The 15,364-nt window shown below is 59.8% G+C and overlaps 1 protein-coding gene across 1 annotated transcript; it reads right to left on the reverse strand.

Annotated features, from left to right (window-relative positions):
• Positions 1-1,411: 1,411 nt before the first annotated feature.
• PHF8 (PHD finger protein 8) lies at positions 1,412-12,883 on the reverse strand. Its single transcript, XM_054294589.1, is given in 15 exon segments — positions 1,412-1,483; positions 2,051-2,136; positions 2,262-2,431; positions 2,815-2,904; positions 3,454-3,545; positions 4,689-4,795; positions 5,500-5,587; positions 7,085-7,247; positions 8,078-8,113; positions 8,115-8,265; positions 9,256-9,397; positions 10,359-10,519; positions 11,376-11,484; positions 12,039-12,124; positions 12,736-12,883. Coding segments are annotated over 13 exon segments (1,458 nt in total). The 5' UTR covers positions 12,834-12,883; the 3' UTR covers positions 1,412-1,483; positions 2,051-2,136; positions 2,262-2,296.
• Positions 12,884-15,364: the final 2,481 nt, after the last annotated feature.

Genomic DNA, 15,364 nt, shown 5'->3' on the forward strand with positions numbered 1-15,364 from the left:
GGAGTCACCCCAAAATAGGATTGGGGTTACCTCGAAAATAGGATTGAGGTCACCCCAAAAACGGGATTGGGGTTATCCCAACAATGGGATTGGGGACACCTCAAAAATGGGATTGGAGTCACCCCAAAAACAGGATTGGAGTCACCTCAAAAACGGGATTGGAGTCACCCCAAAAACAGGATTGGAGTCACCCCCACCCCAAAAACGGGATTGGAGTCACCCCAAAAACAGGATTGGAGTCACCCCAAAAATGGGATTGGAGTCACCCCAAAATAGGATTGGGGTCATCCCAAAAACGGGATTGGAGTCATCCCAATATGGGATTCGGGTTACCTCGAAAATAGGATTGGGGTCACCCAAAAACGGGATTGAGTCACCCCAAAAACGGGATTGGAGTCACCCCAAAAACGGGATTGGGGTTACCTTGAAAAAACAGGGATTGGGGTCACCCCAAGAACAGAATTGGGGATATCCCAAAAATGGGACTGGGGACACCTTGAAATGGGGATTGGGGTCAGTCCAAAAATGGGACTGGGGACATCCCAAAAATGGGATTGGGGTTACCCCAAAAAATGGGATTGGGGACATCCCAAAAATGGGATTGGGGTCAGTCCAAAAATGGGACTGGGGACATCCCAAAAATGGGATTGGGGTCAGTCCAAAAATGGGACTAGGGTCACCCTAAAAATGAGGGGTTGGGGGAGATTGGGGTCATTTTGGGGATGTTTTGGGTGAGGTTTGGGGCTAAATTTTGGGGGTTTAGTGTCAGAATTTGGGGACTATTTTGGGTATCATCAGAGCAGGGAGTGTGGTGTTTTTGGGGTCAGGTTTGGGTGGTTTTGGGGCTGGTTTTGGGATGGTTTGGGGTTTTGGGGGGCAGGTTTGCAGCTAATTTTGGGGTTGTTTTGGGGATGTTTTGGGGTCAGGTTTGGAGCTGATTTTGGGGGTGGTTTGGGGGGTGTTTTGGGGGTACGGGGCAGGCAGTGTGGCGTTTTTGGGGTCAGGTTTGGGTGATTTTGGGGCTAATTTTGGGGATGTCCTGGGGATGTTTTTGGGGATGTTTTGGGGCGTTTTTGGGGTCAGGTTTGGGGATGTTTTTGGGGGTATTTTGGGGGATGCTTTGGGGCGTTTTTGGGGTCAAGTTTGGGGATGTTTTTGGGGATGTTTTGGGGTGTTTTTCGAGTCAGGTTTGGGGATGTTCTGGGGTTTTTGGGGATGTTTGAGGATGCTTTTGGGGCTGTTTTGGGGATGTTTGGGGCTGGTTTTGGGGGTGAGGTTTGGGGATGTTTTTGGGGATGGTTTTGGGGTGTTTTTAGGGTGTTTTTGGGGTACCCACGGGGCAGGCTGTGTGGTGGTTTTGGGGATGTTTGGGGCTGTTTTGGGGAAGTTTTTGGGGTACGCACGGGGCAGGCGGCGCGGGCCCCGCCGCGGGGGGGTCTCGTCGATCTGCAGCTCCTCCTCCGAGTCCAGGTCCAGGGGGGAGCTGGGGGGGGAGCAGGGGGGGGGATGGGGGCGGCCGGGACCCCCAGAGCCCCCCAGGGCGGCTGCGGCGGGGGCCTGAGGGGGAGGGGTGTCAGGGGGACCCCCCCGAACCCCAAAACCCATCCCTGATTCCCCCAATCCATCCTGGAGCCCCTGACCCCAAAATCCATCCTGGATCCTCTCAAAACCCATCCCAAACTCCCCCAAAATCCATCCCTGACCCCCCCAAAATCCATCCTGGACCCCCTGAACCCCAAAATCCATCCCTGACCCCCCCAAAATCCATCCTGGACCCCCTGAACCCCAAAATCCATCCCTGACCCCCCCAAAATCCATCCTGGACCCCCTGAACCCCAAAATCCATCCCTGACCCCCCCCAAAATCCATCCTGGACCCCCCCCAAACCCCTCTGGAACTCATCCCTGACCCCCCAGTTCCCCCCAAAACCACCCAAGAACCCACCCAGGTCCCCCCAAAATCGTTCGGGTTCCCCCCTAAGTCTCTCCCAGTCCCCCTGGGGCCCCCCAAATTCTCTCAGGGACCCCCCCAAACCCCCCCAGTTCCTCACCGAGACCCCCCATTGGCCAGCAGGATCTGGGGGTCCCCCTCGGAGTCGGGGTCTGTCTCCTCCGGGCTGGAGCTGGGGGGATCAACCTGGGGGGGGACACCCAAAGATTTGAGGGGAGGGGACCCCAAATCCAGCCCCCAAGCCCCCCCCAATCCACTCCTCCCCCATATCTGCTCCTCCAGTTCCTCCCAGTGCCCCCCAGTCCCCTCACCTCCTCATCCTCCTCTTGGGGTGCTGGGGGGGGGTTCAGGGTCCCCCCATCGTCGTGAGTGCGGGGAGTTGGGGGGCGGCTTGCGGGGCCCCCCCCTTTTTGGGGCCTGGGACCCCCCAGGGGGGCCCAAAGGGGGTCCCCGACATCCCCGTGCTCTGCTGGAACAGCTCCTGTGGGGAGGGGATACAAAGCTCCCAGTATGTCCCAGTATGGGCCAGTGCCTCCCAGTAACCCCAAAATCTCCTCAAACCCCTCCCAGTGCCTCCCAGTAACCCCAAAATCTCCTCAAACCCCTCCCAGTCCCTCCCAGTAACCCCAAAATCTCCTCAAACCCCTCCCAGTAACCCCGAAACCTCCTCAGAACCCTTCCCAGTCCCTCCCCAGTCACTCCCAGTAACCCCGAAACCTCCTCAAACCTCTCCCAGTGGCCCCTCTGTTCCCCCATTTGCTCCCAGTCCCTTCCCAGTACACTTGAAATCCCTCCCAGTGCCCTCCCCAGTCCATCTCAGTCCCTCCCAGTCATTCCCAGTTGCTCCCAGTGCTCCCAGTTCACCTCTGCCAGCCGGATCTCCCTGCCCAGTTCCTTGATCAGCTGCCCCGGCCGGACGGTCTCGGGGATCTCCTGCTCGTGCTCTGCCAGGACCTGGGGGTGAAAGGGTTAAAATGGGGGGGACCCCTCCAAAACTGGGGAACCCCAAAACCTCCCACCCCTGGGACCCCTCCAGAGCACCCCAAAATCCCTTGGAACATCCCCAAATTCGCTTTGAGACCCCCCCCCAAAACTGCTCGGGACCCCCCCAAAATCCCTTTGGATCCCCAAAAACTTCTTGGGACCTCCCCAAAACCCCTCTGGAGCCCCCAAAATCCCTATGCACTCCCCAATCCCCCTGGATCCCCCCAAAACCCCATGGGACCTGTCCAAAATCCCTTGGAAACCCCCCCCAAAACCCCTTGGGACCCCGGCAAAACCCCTCAGGACCCTCCCAAATCACCCTGGAGCCCCCCAAAACCCCTCGGGACCTCCCCAAAACCCCTTAGGATCCCCCAAAATCCCTTAGGCCCCCCCCAAAATCGCTTTGGACCCACCCAAAACCCCCTGGAGTCCCCCAGATCCCTCTAGACCCCCCAAAACCCCTCAGGAACCCCCAAAACCCCTCAGGAACCCCCAAAAACCCCCTCAGGATCCCCCAACCTCTCGGCGGGTCCAGGCTCGGAAGGCCCCGGTCAGGGCTCGGGCTCCCAGCACCAAATAGGCCGCGGGGTGCCGGCGGTTCTCCCTCAGCCCTGCACCCCAAAAACCCCAAAAAAACCTCAGGTTGGGATGGAACCATCAAATCATCATGGGAACCACAGGGACACCCCAAAAAAATGGAAGAAGAACCATCAAACCAGTGTGGGAACCACAAGAACACCCCAAAAAATGGGATAGGAATAATGAAACCAGTGTGGGAGCCACAGGGACACCCCAAAAAAATGGGATGGGAATCATCAAATCAGCGTGGGAACCACAGAGACACCCCAAAAAATGGGATGGGAATCATCAAATCAGCGTGGGAACCATAGGGACACCCCAAAATCAGGATGTGAAACTCAGAGACACCCCAGAAATCGGGGATGGGACCTCCAGACGCCTCTTGGGGGGCATTTGGGGATCCCCAACTGCCCCAGACGGGTTTGGAGCCCCCCCCCAGACGGATTTCAAGCCCCTCCAGGTGGGTTTGCAGCCCCCCCCAAGCCCCCTCAGTTGGGTTTAAACCCCCCCCAGATGGGTTCAAAGCCCCCTAAATTGGGTTTGGGTTTAAACGCCCCAGGATAGGTTTAGAGCCCCCCCAAATGAATTTAAACCCATCCAGACAAGTTTAAACCCCACCCCTGGTGGCTTCCCAGCCCCCCAGTTTAGAGTTTAGAGCCCCCACAGAGGGGTTCAAACCCCCCCCAGTTGGGTTTAAAGCACCCCCAGACAGGTTTTAACCCCCCTAGGTGGGTTTAACGCCCCCCAGATGGGTTTAAGGCCCCCCCAGGTGGGTTTTAACCCCCTCAGATGGGTTTAAGGCCCCCCCAGGTGGGTTCCCAGCCCCCTCAGACAGCCTTTAACCTCCCCAGTTGAGTTTTGAACCCCCCAGGTGGGTTTAGAGTCCCCACAGATGGGTCTTAAGCACCCCCAGATGGCTTCAAACACCCCCTAGAAAGGTTTTAACCCCCCCCAGGTGACTTCCCAGCCCCCCCAGATAGGTTTTAAGCCCCCCAGGTGGGTTTAAGGCCCCCCCAGGTGGGTTCAAACCCCCCCTAGAGAGGTTTTAACCCTCCCAGGTGTGCTCCCAGCTCCCTCAGGTGGGTTTAAAGCCCCTCCAGGTGGGTTTAAGGCCCCCCCAGATGTGTTCCAAACCCCTCCAGGTGTGCTGCCAGCCCCCCAGGAGGGGCACCCACCTCGGAAGGTGTCCAGCAGGTGCCTCCCCACGTACCAGCAGACGGTTTCAAAATTGGGGAATTTGGCCAGGTCGGGGGTGTTGAGGCGGCGCTGCAGCTCGTACGCCCTGGGGGGGGTTTTGGGGGTTCAGGGGGGGGGGCTTTGGGGGGGTCATAGGCACCCCACAGCACCTGAAATCTTCCCTGCACCCCAAAACTCTCGCCCAGCCCCGCCAAATCCCCTCCCCAAACTCTCTAATCCCTCCCTCATCCCCCTCAATTTCCCCCAAGCCCCCCAAACTCTCCCCAAATAAACCCCCAAAGCCCCCCAAATCCCTTCAAAACCCAAAAACACCCCCAGAACCCTTCCAAAGCCCCCCAAATCCCCTCCCTGCCCCACCCAAACCTTTAAAAAAACCCCAAACCCTCACCCAGCTCCCCCCAAATCCCCTCCCCAAACTCTCCCTCATCCCCCTCAATTTCGCCCCAAACTCTCCCCAAAGACACTCCCAAAACCTCCCCCAAAGCCCCTCAAAACTCAAAAACACTCCTAAAACTCTCCCAAAATCCCCAAAGCCCCTCCCTGCCTCCCCCAAACTCCCCTCAAACCTTTAAAAAACCCCAAAACCCTCACCCAGCCCCCCCAAACTCTCTCAAAAAATGCCCCCAAACCTGTTCAAATCCCCAAACTCTTCCAAAAGCCCCCCCAAACTCTCCCCAAACCTTTTAAAAACCCCCAAACCCTCCCAAAAGCCCCCCCAAAAATCCCCCAAACCTTTTAAAAACCCCCAAACCCTCCCAAAAGCCCCCCCCAAGCCCCTCCCCAGCCCACCGGAGCTGCATGCCGATGTTGAGGCTGTGCAGGAAGTGCCCCCCAAAAGCCAGCGAGTCCACGGGGGTCAGCACGGCGTGGATCCAGCCTGGGGACACACACACGCAACTGGGAGAACTGGGAGCACTGGGATGGGGCACTGGGGGCACTGGGAACACTGGGATGGGGCACTGGGAGCACTGGGATGGGGAACTGGGGGAACTGGGATGGGGCACTGGGGGAACTGGGAGCACTGGGATGGGGCACTGGGGGCACTGGGAGCACTGGGATGGGGCACTGGGAACACTGAGATGGGGCGTTGGGAGCACTGGGAGCACTGGGATGGGGCACTGGGGGAACTGGGAGCACTGGGATGGGGCACTGGGGGAACTGGGAGCACTGGGATGGGGCATTGGGAGCACTGGGAGCACTGGGATGGGGCACTGGGAGCACTGGGATGGGGCAATGGGGAACTGGGAGCACTGGGATGGGGCACTGGGGGCACTGGGATGGGGCACTGGGGGAACTGGGAGCACTGGGATGGGGCATTGGGAGCACTGGGAGCACTGGGATGGGGCACTGGGGAACTGGGATGGGGAACTGGGAGAACTTGTCTGACCCTCACCAGGAGATGCTGGGGAAGTCCCTTAGGTCACCAAACCCTCACCTGGTGGCACAGGTGACACTGGGGGTGTGTTTGGGGTCTGGCACAGCTGGCACAGGTGACACTGGGGTGTCACCTGTTTGGGTTTAGGGGTTTGGCCCTGGCACAGGTGACACTGGAAATGTCCGTCCCTTGCACAGGTGACACTGCAGGAGTGTTTGGGGTCTGTCCCTTGCACAGGTGACACTTGGGGTGCGTTTGGGGTCTGGCACAGGTGACACTGAGGATCTCTGCCCCTTGCACAGGTGACACAAGTGACACTGAGGGTGTCTGCCTTAAAAAGATGACACTGCGGGTGTGTTTGGTGTCTGGCACAGGTGCCACCACGGTTGTGCCCAGGTGTCCCGAAGGCCCCCCTCACCTGTGCGGGTGAAGAGGGTCTGGCACAGGTGACACTGGGGTCACGTTTGGGGGTCTGTCCCTTGCACAGGTGACACTGGGGGTGTGTTTGGGGGTCTGTCCCTTGCACAGGTGACACTGGGGTCACGTTTGGGGGTCTGTCCCTTGCACAGGTGACACTGGGGGTGTGTTTGTGGGAGTCTGACCCTGGCACAGGTGACACTGGGGTCACGTTTGGGGGTCTGACCCTGGCACAGGTGACACTGGGGGTGTGTTTGGGGGTCTGTCCCTTGCACAGGTGACACTGGGGTCACGTTTGGGGGTCTGACCCTGGCACAGGTGACACTGGGGGTGTGTTTGGGGGTCTGACCCTGGCACAGGTGACACTGGGGGTGTGTTTGGGGGTCTGTCCCTTGCACAGGTGACACTGGGGGTGTGTTTGTGGGAGTCTGACCCTGGCACAGGTGATACAGGTGACACTGGGGGTGTGCTTGGGGACAGTTTGACCGTAGTACAGGTGACAGAGGTGACACTGGGGGTATGTTTGGTGTCCGGCACAGGTGTCCCCGAGGTCGTGCCCAGGTGTCCCCAAGCCCCCCTCACCTGTGGGGATGAAAAGGGTCTGGCCCTGGCGCAGGTGGCACCGGAAGCACCGATCCACCTGGTCCCCGAAGAAGAGCTCGGGCTGGTTCCGGGAGCTGCTCCAGGCCTCGAACAGCGCCAGGTTGGCGGCCGAGGGACGCGCCAGGTAAAAGATCTGCTCACCCTGGGGCACAGGTGAGGGGGGGCAGGTAAGAGCACCAGGTTTCATTCCCCCAAAAATCCCCCAAACATCCCCTAAAACCCCCAAAATCCCCTCTACAAGCCCCTAAATCCTCCTAGACCCCTGGAGGAGCCCCCCTCATACCCTGAGCATGAGGTACCAGGCTGAGGTGCCTCCACAGCTGATGTGGAAATCAGTGTAGCTCAACACTCCCAACCCAAATCACCCCAAAAATCCCCCAAATCCCCTCTAAAAACCACCTAAACCCCCCCCAGATTCCTGGAGAGCCCCTCCTTGTACCCTGAGCACGAGGTACCAGGCCAAGGTACCCCCTCAGTCAATGTGGAAGTCAGTGTAGTCCAACACCCTCAGCTCCAATTACCCCAAAAATCCCCCAAATACCCTCTAAAAACCCCTAAACCTCCCCAGATTCCTGGAGAACCCCGCCTCATACCCTGAGCATGAGGTACCAGGCCAAGGTGGCCCTACAGTCAATGTGGAAGTCGCTGTAGCCCAACACACCCAGTCCCAATTGCTCCAAATCCCCTATAACTCCCCCCAAATCCCCTTTAAGTGGCCCCAAAATCCCCTATAACTGCCCCCAAATCCCCTACAATTCCCCTCAAATCTCCTATACCCCCCTAAATCTCCTCCAAACCCTCCTCGTACCTTGAGCACGTGGTACCAGGCTGAGGTGACCGCACAGTCGATGTGGAAGCCGCTGTAGCCCAACACCCCCAACCCCAATTCCCCTATGACCCTCCCAAATCCCCTATAACTGTCCCCAAATCCCCTACAACCACCCCAAATTCCCTCCAAATCCCCCCTCGTACCTTGAGCACGTGGTACCAGGCCGAGGTGCCCCCCGCAGTCGATGTGGAAGTCGCTGTAGCTGTCCTTGGCCCCCATCAGGCAGAACTTCTGCACGCTCGGCCGCTCCCGCGCCGATTCCCCCGGCCACAGGTTCTCCACCCACGAGAGCTTCCGCACGATCCGCGGGGTCTGCACCAGGTTGGACAGCCTGGGGAACCCCAAAAATGGGGGTCAGGGGGTGGGGAACCCCCCCATGGGGCATAGGGTTCCTCAGGGGGGACAGGATGCAGCGGGGGACGCTGGGGAGGGGCAGGATCTGGGATTTTGGGGTGCTTGGGGGCAGGATCTGGGATATTGGGGGGCAGGATCTGGGATTTTGGGGGTCATTAGGGGAGATGATTTGGGATTTTGGGGGTACTTGGAGGGCAGGATCTGGGATTTTGGGGGTACTTAGAGAGCAGGATTTGGGATTTTGGGGGTACTTGGAGGGGGCAGGATCTGGGATTTTGGGGGTATCTGTGGTTGGAGGAGGGAAGGAGGAAGCTCTGGGATTTTGGGGATCCCTGGGGTTGGAGAAGGAGGGAAGGGGAGGCACTGGGAGCACTGGGAAGGACTGGGAAAGATCGGGCGGCACTGGAAGGAACTGTGAGTTACTGGGAGCCCTGGAAGGAACTGGAAGTTACTGGGCGCACTGGGAAGAACTCGGGGTTACTGGCAGCACTGGGAGGAACTGGGAGCACTAGGAAGCACTGAGAGGCACTGGGAAGGACCAGGCAGCACTGGATGGAACTGGGAGTTCCTGGTAGCACTGGGAAAGGAACTAGGCAGGACTGGGAGCACTGGGAGGCACTGGGAGCATTGGGAAGGGACTAGGAGTTACTGGGAGCACTGGGAAGGACCAGGCAGCACTGGATGGAACTGGGAGGCACTGGGAGCATTGGGAAGGGACTGGGAGCTACTGGGAAGGGACTAAAAAAGGGACTAGGCAGGACTGGGAGCACTGGGAGTTACTGGGAGGCATTGGGAAGGGACTAGGCAGGACTGGGAGGCACTGGGAGCACGAGGAAGGACTGGGAAGGGACTGGGCAGGACTGGTAGCACTGGGAACACTGGGAAGGACTGGGAGCACTGGGAAGGGACTGGGCAGGACTGGGAGCACTGGGAAGCACTGGGAAGGACTGGGAGCACCGGGACCCACCGTGTGTCCGAGAACTCCAGGCCGGTGACGCTGAGCACGCGCTCGCGCCGGGGCCCCCCCAGGTAGGCCACGAAGTCCCCGAGGCGCATGCGCAGCTCGGCCTGGCGGCCCACGTCCAGCACGGCCACCACCTTGTCAGCTCCTGCGGGCCCCAGAACCGCCTGAGCGCCCCAAAAACGGCCGGGGGGACCCCAAAAACCCCCCCAAAAACTCTCTGCGGGCCCCAGAATCGCCCGAGATCCCCAAAAACGGCCAGGGGGCCCCCAAAAACTCCCCAAAACTGCCTCAGCACCTCAGCCACCACCTTGTCAGCTCCTGCGGGCCCCAGAACCGCCTGAGCGCCCCAAAAACGGCCAGGGGGACCCCAAAAACCCCCCCAAAAACTCTCTGCGGGCCCCAGAATCGCCCGAAATCCCCAAAAACGGCCAGGGGGCCCCCAAAAACTCCCCAAAACTGCCTCAGCACCTCAGCCACCACCTTGTCAGCTCCTGCGGGCCCCAGAACCGCCTGAGCACCCCAGAAACGGCCAGGGGGACCCCAAAACTGCCTCAGCACCCCAGAAACTACCCGGGGGACCCAAACGCCCCCCAAAATCTCTCTGTGGGCCCCAAAATTGCCTCAGCACCCCAGAAATGGCTTGGGAGACCTCAAAACCCCCCCAAAACCTCCCTGCGTGCCCCAAAGACCCCCTCAAAACCTCTCTGTGGGCCTCAAAACTTCCCTGAGCACCCCAAAACAGCTGGGGGGACCCCAAAATCTCTCTGAGCACCCCAAACCCTGAATAAGGACCCTCTGGACCCTCACCCATCCCCCCCAGGACCCCCCAAAACAGTGTAAGAAACCAACAAGGAGATGATGTTACAGGGGGGACCTTGCCCCTTTTATGGGGTCCTGGGGACCCCCCAGACATCCCCATGCACCCCAAATCATGAATGGGGACTCCCTGGACCCTTACTTGTCCCCGCAAGACCCCTCGAAAGAGTGCAAGGGGTGAAGTTATAGGGAGGACCCTGCCCCTATTGTGAGGTCTTGGGGATCCCCCAATGCCCCCAGCCCCCCCCCAAAGCCCCCCAGGACCCCCTCAAAAGCCCCCCCAAACTGACCAACGTGGTGCAGGACGTCGCGGGGGGTGAAGGACGAGGGGGGCAGGGTCATGCCCAGCCCCTCGTGCCGTGCCACCAGGATGGGCACGCTGAAGCTGTTCTCCTCCAGGTACTCCACGGTCAGCTGGGCCCCGCTGGGCCGGAGCAGAACCTCGTCCGCACTGTGGGGGCAAAGTAGGGGGGTGTGAGACCCCCAGGAGTGACCCCAGACCCCCACAGGGACCCCAGACCCCCACAGGGATCCCCCAAACCCTGAGCACTTGCTGGGCTGCAGAAGCACCTCGTCCGCCCTCGGGGGGCAGAGCAAGGGGGTGAGACCCCCAGGAGTGACCCCAGACCCCCACAGGGACCCCCGGACGCACCCTCCAATTCCTACAGGGATCCCCCAACCCCCTGAGCATTTGCTGGGCCGGAGCAGAAGCTCGTCCGCACTGGGGGGGGCAGAGCAGGGGGGTGTGAGACCCCCAGGAGTGACCCCAGACCCCCACAGAGACCCCCCAGTTCCTACAGGGACCTCCAGTTCCTGACTACTTGCTGGGCCACAGCAGCATCTGGTCCACGTTGGGGGGACAGTGCAGGGAGGGTGAGACCCCCCCCCCAGAGTGACCTCAGACCCCCCAGGGGCCCCCCAATCCTTACAGGGACTTCCCAATTCCTATAGGGACCCCCAGTTCCTGACCATTTGCTGGGCTGCGGCAACACCTAGTCCACACTGGGGGGACAGTGCAGGGAGGGTGAGACCCCCCCCAAGAGTGACCAACACCCCCAGGGAGTGACCAACATCACTCAGAACTGACCAACATCACCCAGAACTGACCAACAGCCGCTGAGAGTGACCAACAACGCTCAGGACTGACCAACAGTCCCTGGGAGTCACCAACATCACCCAGGACTGGCCCTCACTGAGAATGACCAACACCCAGCACTGACCATCACTGGCACTGACCCACACCTGCCCCTGCCCTCACCTGGCACTAACCCACACTGGCACTGACCCACGCCTGTCCCTGCCCTCACCTGGGGAAGGTGCGGCCCCGCAGCTCCCGGATGAACTGGGCACTGCCCGTGCGGGCCGGACGGCCGGGATCCTGCTCTGGGGCCTTGGCCGGACCACGGCGCCGCTTCACTGTGGGACAGAGGGACACGGTGGGGACACACAGGGACAGAGGGACACGGTGGGACAGAGGGACACGGTGGGGACACACAGGGACACATGGGGAAAGAGAGACAGGGACACGGTGAGGACACACAGGGACAAAGCAACACAGTGGGGACAGAAGGACACACAGAGACATACAAGGACACGGTGGAGACAGAGAAACATGATGGGGACACACAGGCACAGAGGAACACGGTGGGGACACACAGGGACAGAGGAATACGGTGGGGACGCACAGGGACAGAGGGACATGGTGGGGACAGGGATGGGCAGGGACACACAGGGACTCCAGGGACAGGGGGACACGGTGGGGACACACAGGGACACAACAGGGACAGGGGACACAAGGACAAACAAGGAACCAGGGACAGAGAGACATGGGGGGGGGGGTCCACAGGAAGCCTGGAGCATCTCCCCCCCCCCCCCCCCCCCCATCCCAGTGCATCCCAGTCCCCCTCACTGACAGAGAACTCTCAGTCCCCTCCATCCCAGTCCCTCCCAGTCCCCCCAGCCCCACTCACTGACAGAAGGCCCCCTGAGCACGGCGCACTGGGGGCAGTGGTACAGGTCGATCTCCGCCGCCGCCTCCTCCTCCACCCCCACGCAGCTGTGGGGACACCCCAGTAACTCCCAGTGCCTCCCACTAACCCCCAGTGCCTCCCAGTAACCACCAGGCACCTCCCCAGTAACCCCCATCACACCCCAGAACTCGCTTTGTAACTCCCAGACCTTCCCCGTACCCCGTAGCCCCCCCCAGACTTCTCCCAGTGCCCTCCAGTTCCACCCAGGCTTCTCCCAGTACCCCCTCAAGTTCCTTCCAGTATTCCTGGACTTCTCCCCAGTCCCCTCAGGCACCCTTCAGATGCTTCCCAGTACCTCCCAAACTTATCCCAGTCACCCCCAGTACCCCCAGTCCCCCCCCCACCCAGTGCCTCCCAGATACCTCCCAGCATCTCCCAGATGCCTCCCAGTCCCCTCCAGCAGCTCCAGATGCCTCCCACTACTCCCAGTCGTCCCCCCCAGCCTTGTTCCAGTGCTCCCAGTCCCCCCCAGTACCCCCAGTCCTCCCCCCAGTGCCTCCCAGATACATTCCAGTTCTTCCCAGTGCCTCCCACTACCCCCCAGTCCCATCGCACTACTCCCCAGACCCCCCCAGCCCCATCCCAGTGCTCCCAGTCCCCCCCCCCACCCAGTCCCTCCCAGTGCTCCCAGTCCCACCTGCCATGGAACCAGTCCTGGCAGCCATCGCACTCGATCATGAAGCGGGTCACATCGTAGGGCAGGCGGCACAGGCAGTACACGGGCACCGAGGCCATGGCCGGGCCCCCGGGGCGACCCCCGACCCTACGGACCCCCGCGACCCCCCCCGGCCCGGGACATCCGCGCGCCGCCCGCCGGACCCCCGAAAATCCCCTCAAAAATAAGAAAAAACCGATCCAAAAAGCACCCTCAAGAACACCCCAAAAGCAGCCTCAAAAAAAAAAAAACCAAAACAGCCTCAAAATCCCCCCCAGAACAGCCTCAGCAAAACCCCAAAAAAAGCCTCAAAAAACACCCCAAAAACACCCCTCAAAACAACTCCCTCAAAAAAAAGAACCCAAAAACGAACCTCTCGTCTGCTCCCCTAAAAACATCCCCAAAGCCCCCCCAAAATGCGGACTGCGGAGGGCCCTGAGGGGAATTGGGGAGCACGACCCCCCAAAAAATCCTAAATGGGCCGGGGCACCCCAAAAGGGCCTGCGGAGACTTGGGATCCCCCTCAGGTATTGATGAGGGCCCGAGACCTCCCCAAAAGGGTCTAGAGGTGATAAGAGACCCCTCCAAGGGTCACCAGGGCTCTGGGACCCCTTCCCCGATGTTTTATAAGGCCCAGAGCCCCCCAAAAACGCGCCCACAGGGTCTCCCCCAGCCCCTATAGCGTGTGGGGACCCCCAAAAGTGCCGCAGGGCCCGGGGTCCCTTCACAGCGTCCGTGGGGTCTCGGCCGCCACCTCCCCGCGCGCTGCGAGGTCCCCGAGATCCCCCCAAAGACCCGCGGGACCCCCTAAAAGCTTCGGGGATCCCCAAAAAGCCGCCGACCCCCCCTCAAGGCCGGTGGGACCCCCACGAGGCCTGCGGGACGCCGCGAGGCCTGCGCCCCCCCCACCGCCACCTCCCGACTAGGCCGCAGCCCGCCCCGGCAAGGCCCAGCGCTTCTCGCGGCCGCTCCTCCGCCGCCGCCCGGTCGCCGCCGCCGCTGCCGGCCCCAGGCCCGGTGCTGCCGCCGCCGCCACGGCCTCTGCGCGCTCCGGGCCGCCCGGGAAAGTTTTATTCAAACGCGGAAACGGGGAGGGAGAGGGCGGGGCCCGGACGCCATTTTGGCCGCGTCGCGCCGCCATCTTGGGAAGGGCGAGGGCGCCATTTTGGGAAGGACGGAACGCCCCCCCACCCCCACCCCACCCCCCCCCCCCGTTGGGTGTGCGGGGGCGGGGCCGCCATCTTGGGCGTGGCGCCGCCGTCGCCAGGCTGAGTGTGGCGGGTCCGGCCGCCATTTTGGGAGTGGCGCGCACCAGCCACGCTTTTCTTTCTTAAATTTTAGGATTTTCTTTTTTTTTCTCGCGCTTTTTAACAATTTCCCCGCAAAACAAACGCCTTCCCCACCCTCTCGAACCAGAACACCCGAGAATTCACCCCGAAATCTCACTGGCTTGGTGAAGGGGTGAGGTAGATGAGCGGAAAACACGACAAAATGACCCAAAAATGGGCTGAGGGAGGGGTACAGGAATGAGAGGGGGTTGTTGCACCAGTATGACCAGTATAGGGGGGGTGGGTCACCAGTAAAACCAGTACAGCTCACTCCCCTCCACTGAGGTCACGTGTGGGGGAATTCCAGGCCTGTGAGGGGCTTCGGGTGAAAAATGGGAATTTTGGGGGCTTTGGAGAGTTTTGAGGGAAAAAAAGGAATTTTGGGATAAATGAGAAACTGGGGTTCAACTTTTTGTGTTTTGGAGCAAACAATGCCGTTTGGGGGTTAAAAATTGGGGTCACTGTGTGGGGACAAAAAGAGCTGAAAGGCCCAAAAAAAGGGATTTTTGTGTGAAATGAGGAGATTATGGGGCTGAAGACTGGGGTGATATCCTGAGGGGGAAGGGTAGGTCCTAAAAGAGATTTTTTTGGGGTGAAATGATGCAATTTGGGGAGCAAAAAGTGGGGTAATGTGAGAGGGGTAAAAAAAGGGGAGATAGGCCCAAAAAAGGGGTTTTGGGGTGAAACAAGGCAATTTTGGGGCCAACAAGTGGCATCACATTCAGGGAGTGTGAAAAAGAGGGGCGGAAAGGCCACAAAAAAGGAGATTTTTGGGGTGAAATGAGGTGATTTGGGGGCTAAAAAATGGTGTCACCTCATGCAGAGGGGGAAAGACCCAAAAAGGAGATTTTTGGGGTAAAATGGGGGATTTGGGGCAGAAAATTGGGGCGGGCAGGGCACAAAAAAGGGAAGTTTTGGAGTAAAATTAGGGTATTTTGGGCACCAGAAAGTGAGGTCACCTTTCAAAGGGGGAATGAGCCAAAAAAGGTGGGGTTGGGATAAAATAGAGATTTTGAGGCCAAAAAGGAGAGATTTGGGGTCAAAATGAGGTGGTTTTGGGACCAGAAATTGGGAGGGTTGAGTATCCTAAAAAGGGGATTTGGGGAGTGAATTGAGGCCAAAAAGTGAGTTCAGCCCATAGGGGCAGCAAAAAAAGGGAAATTTTAGGGCAAAATAAGGTAATTTTGGGGCCAGAAACAGGGGTCACACCACAGGACCCAAAAGAAGGGGAATTTTGGGGTGAAAGGAGGTCATTTTAGGGCTAGAAATTTGGGGTCACCCAA

The sequence above is a fragment of the Melozone crissalis genome, unplaced genomic scaffold, assembly GCF_028551555.1.
Source record: "Melozone crissalis strain CALT ecotype California unplaced genomic scaffold, PUWL_Pcris_2 ptg000266l_1, whole genome shotgun sequence".
Lineage (NCBI taxonomy): Eukaryota > Metazoa > Chordata > Aves > Passeriformes > Passerellidae > Melozone > Melozone crissalis.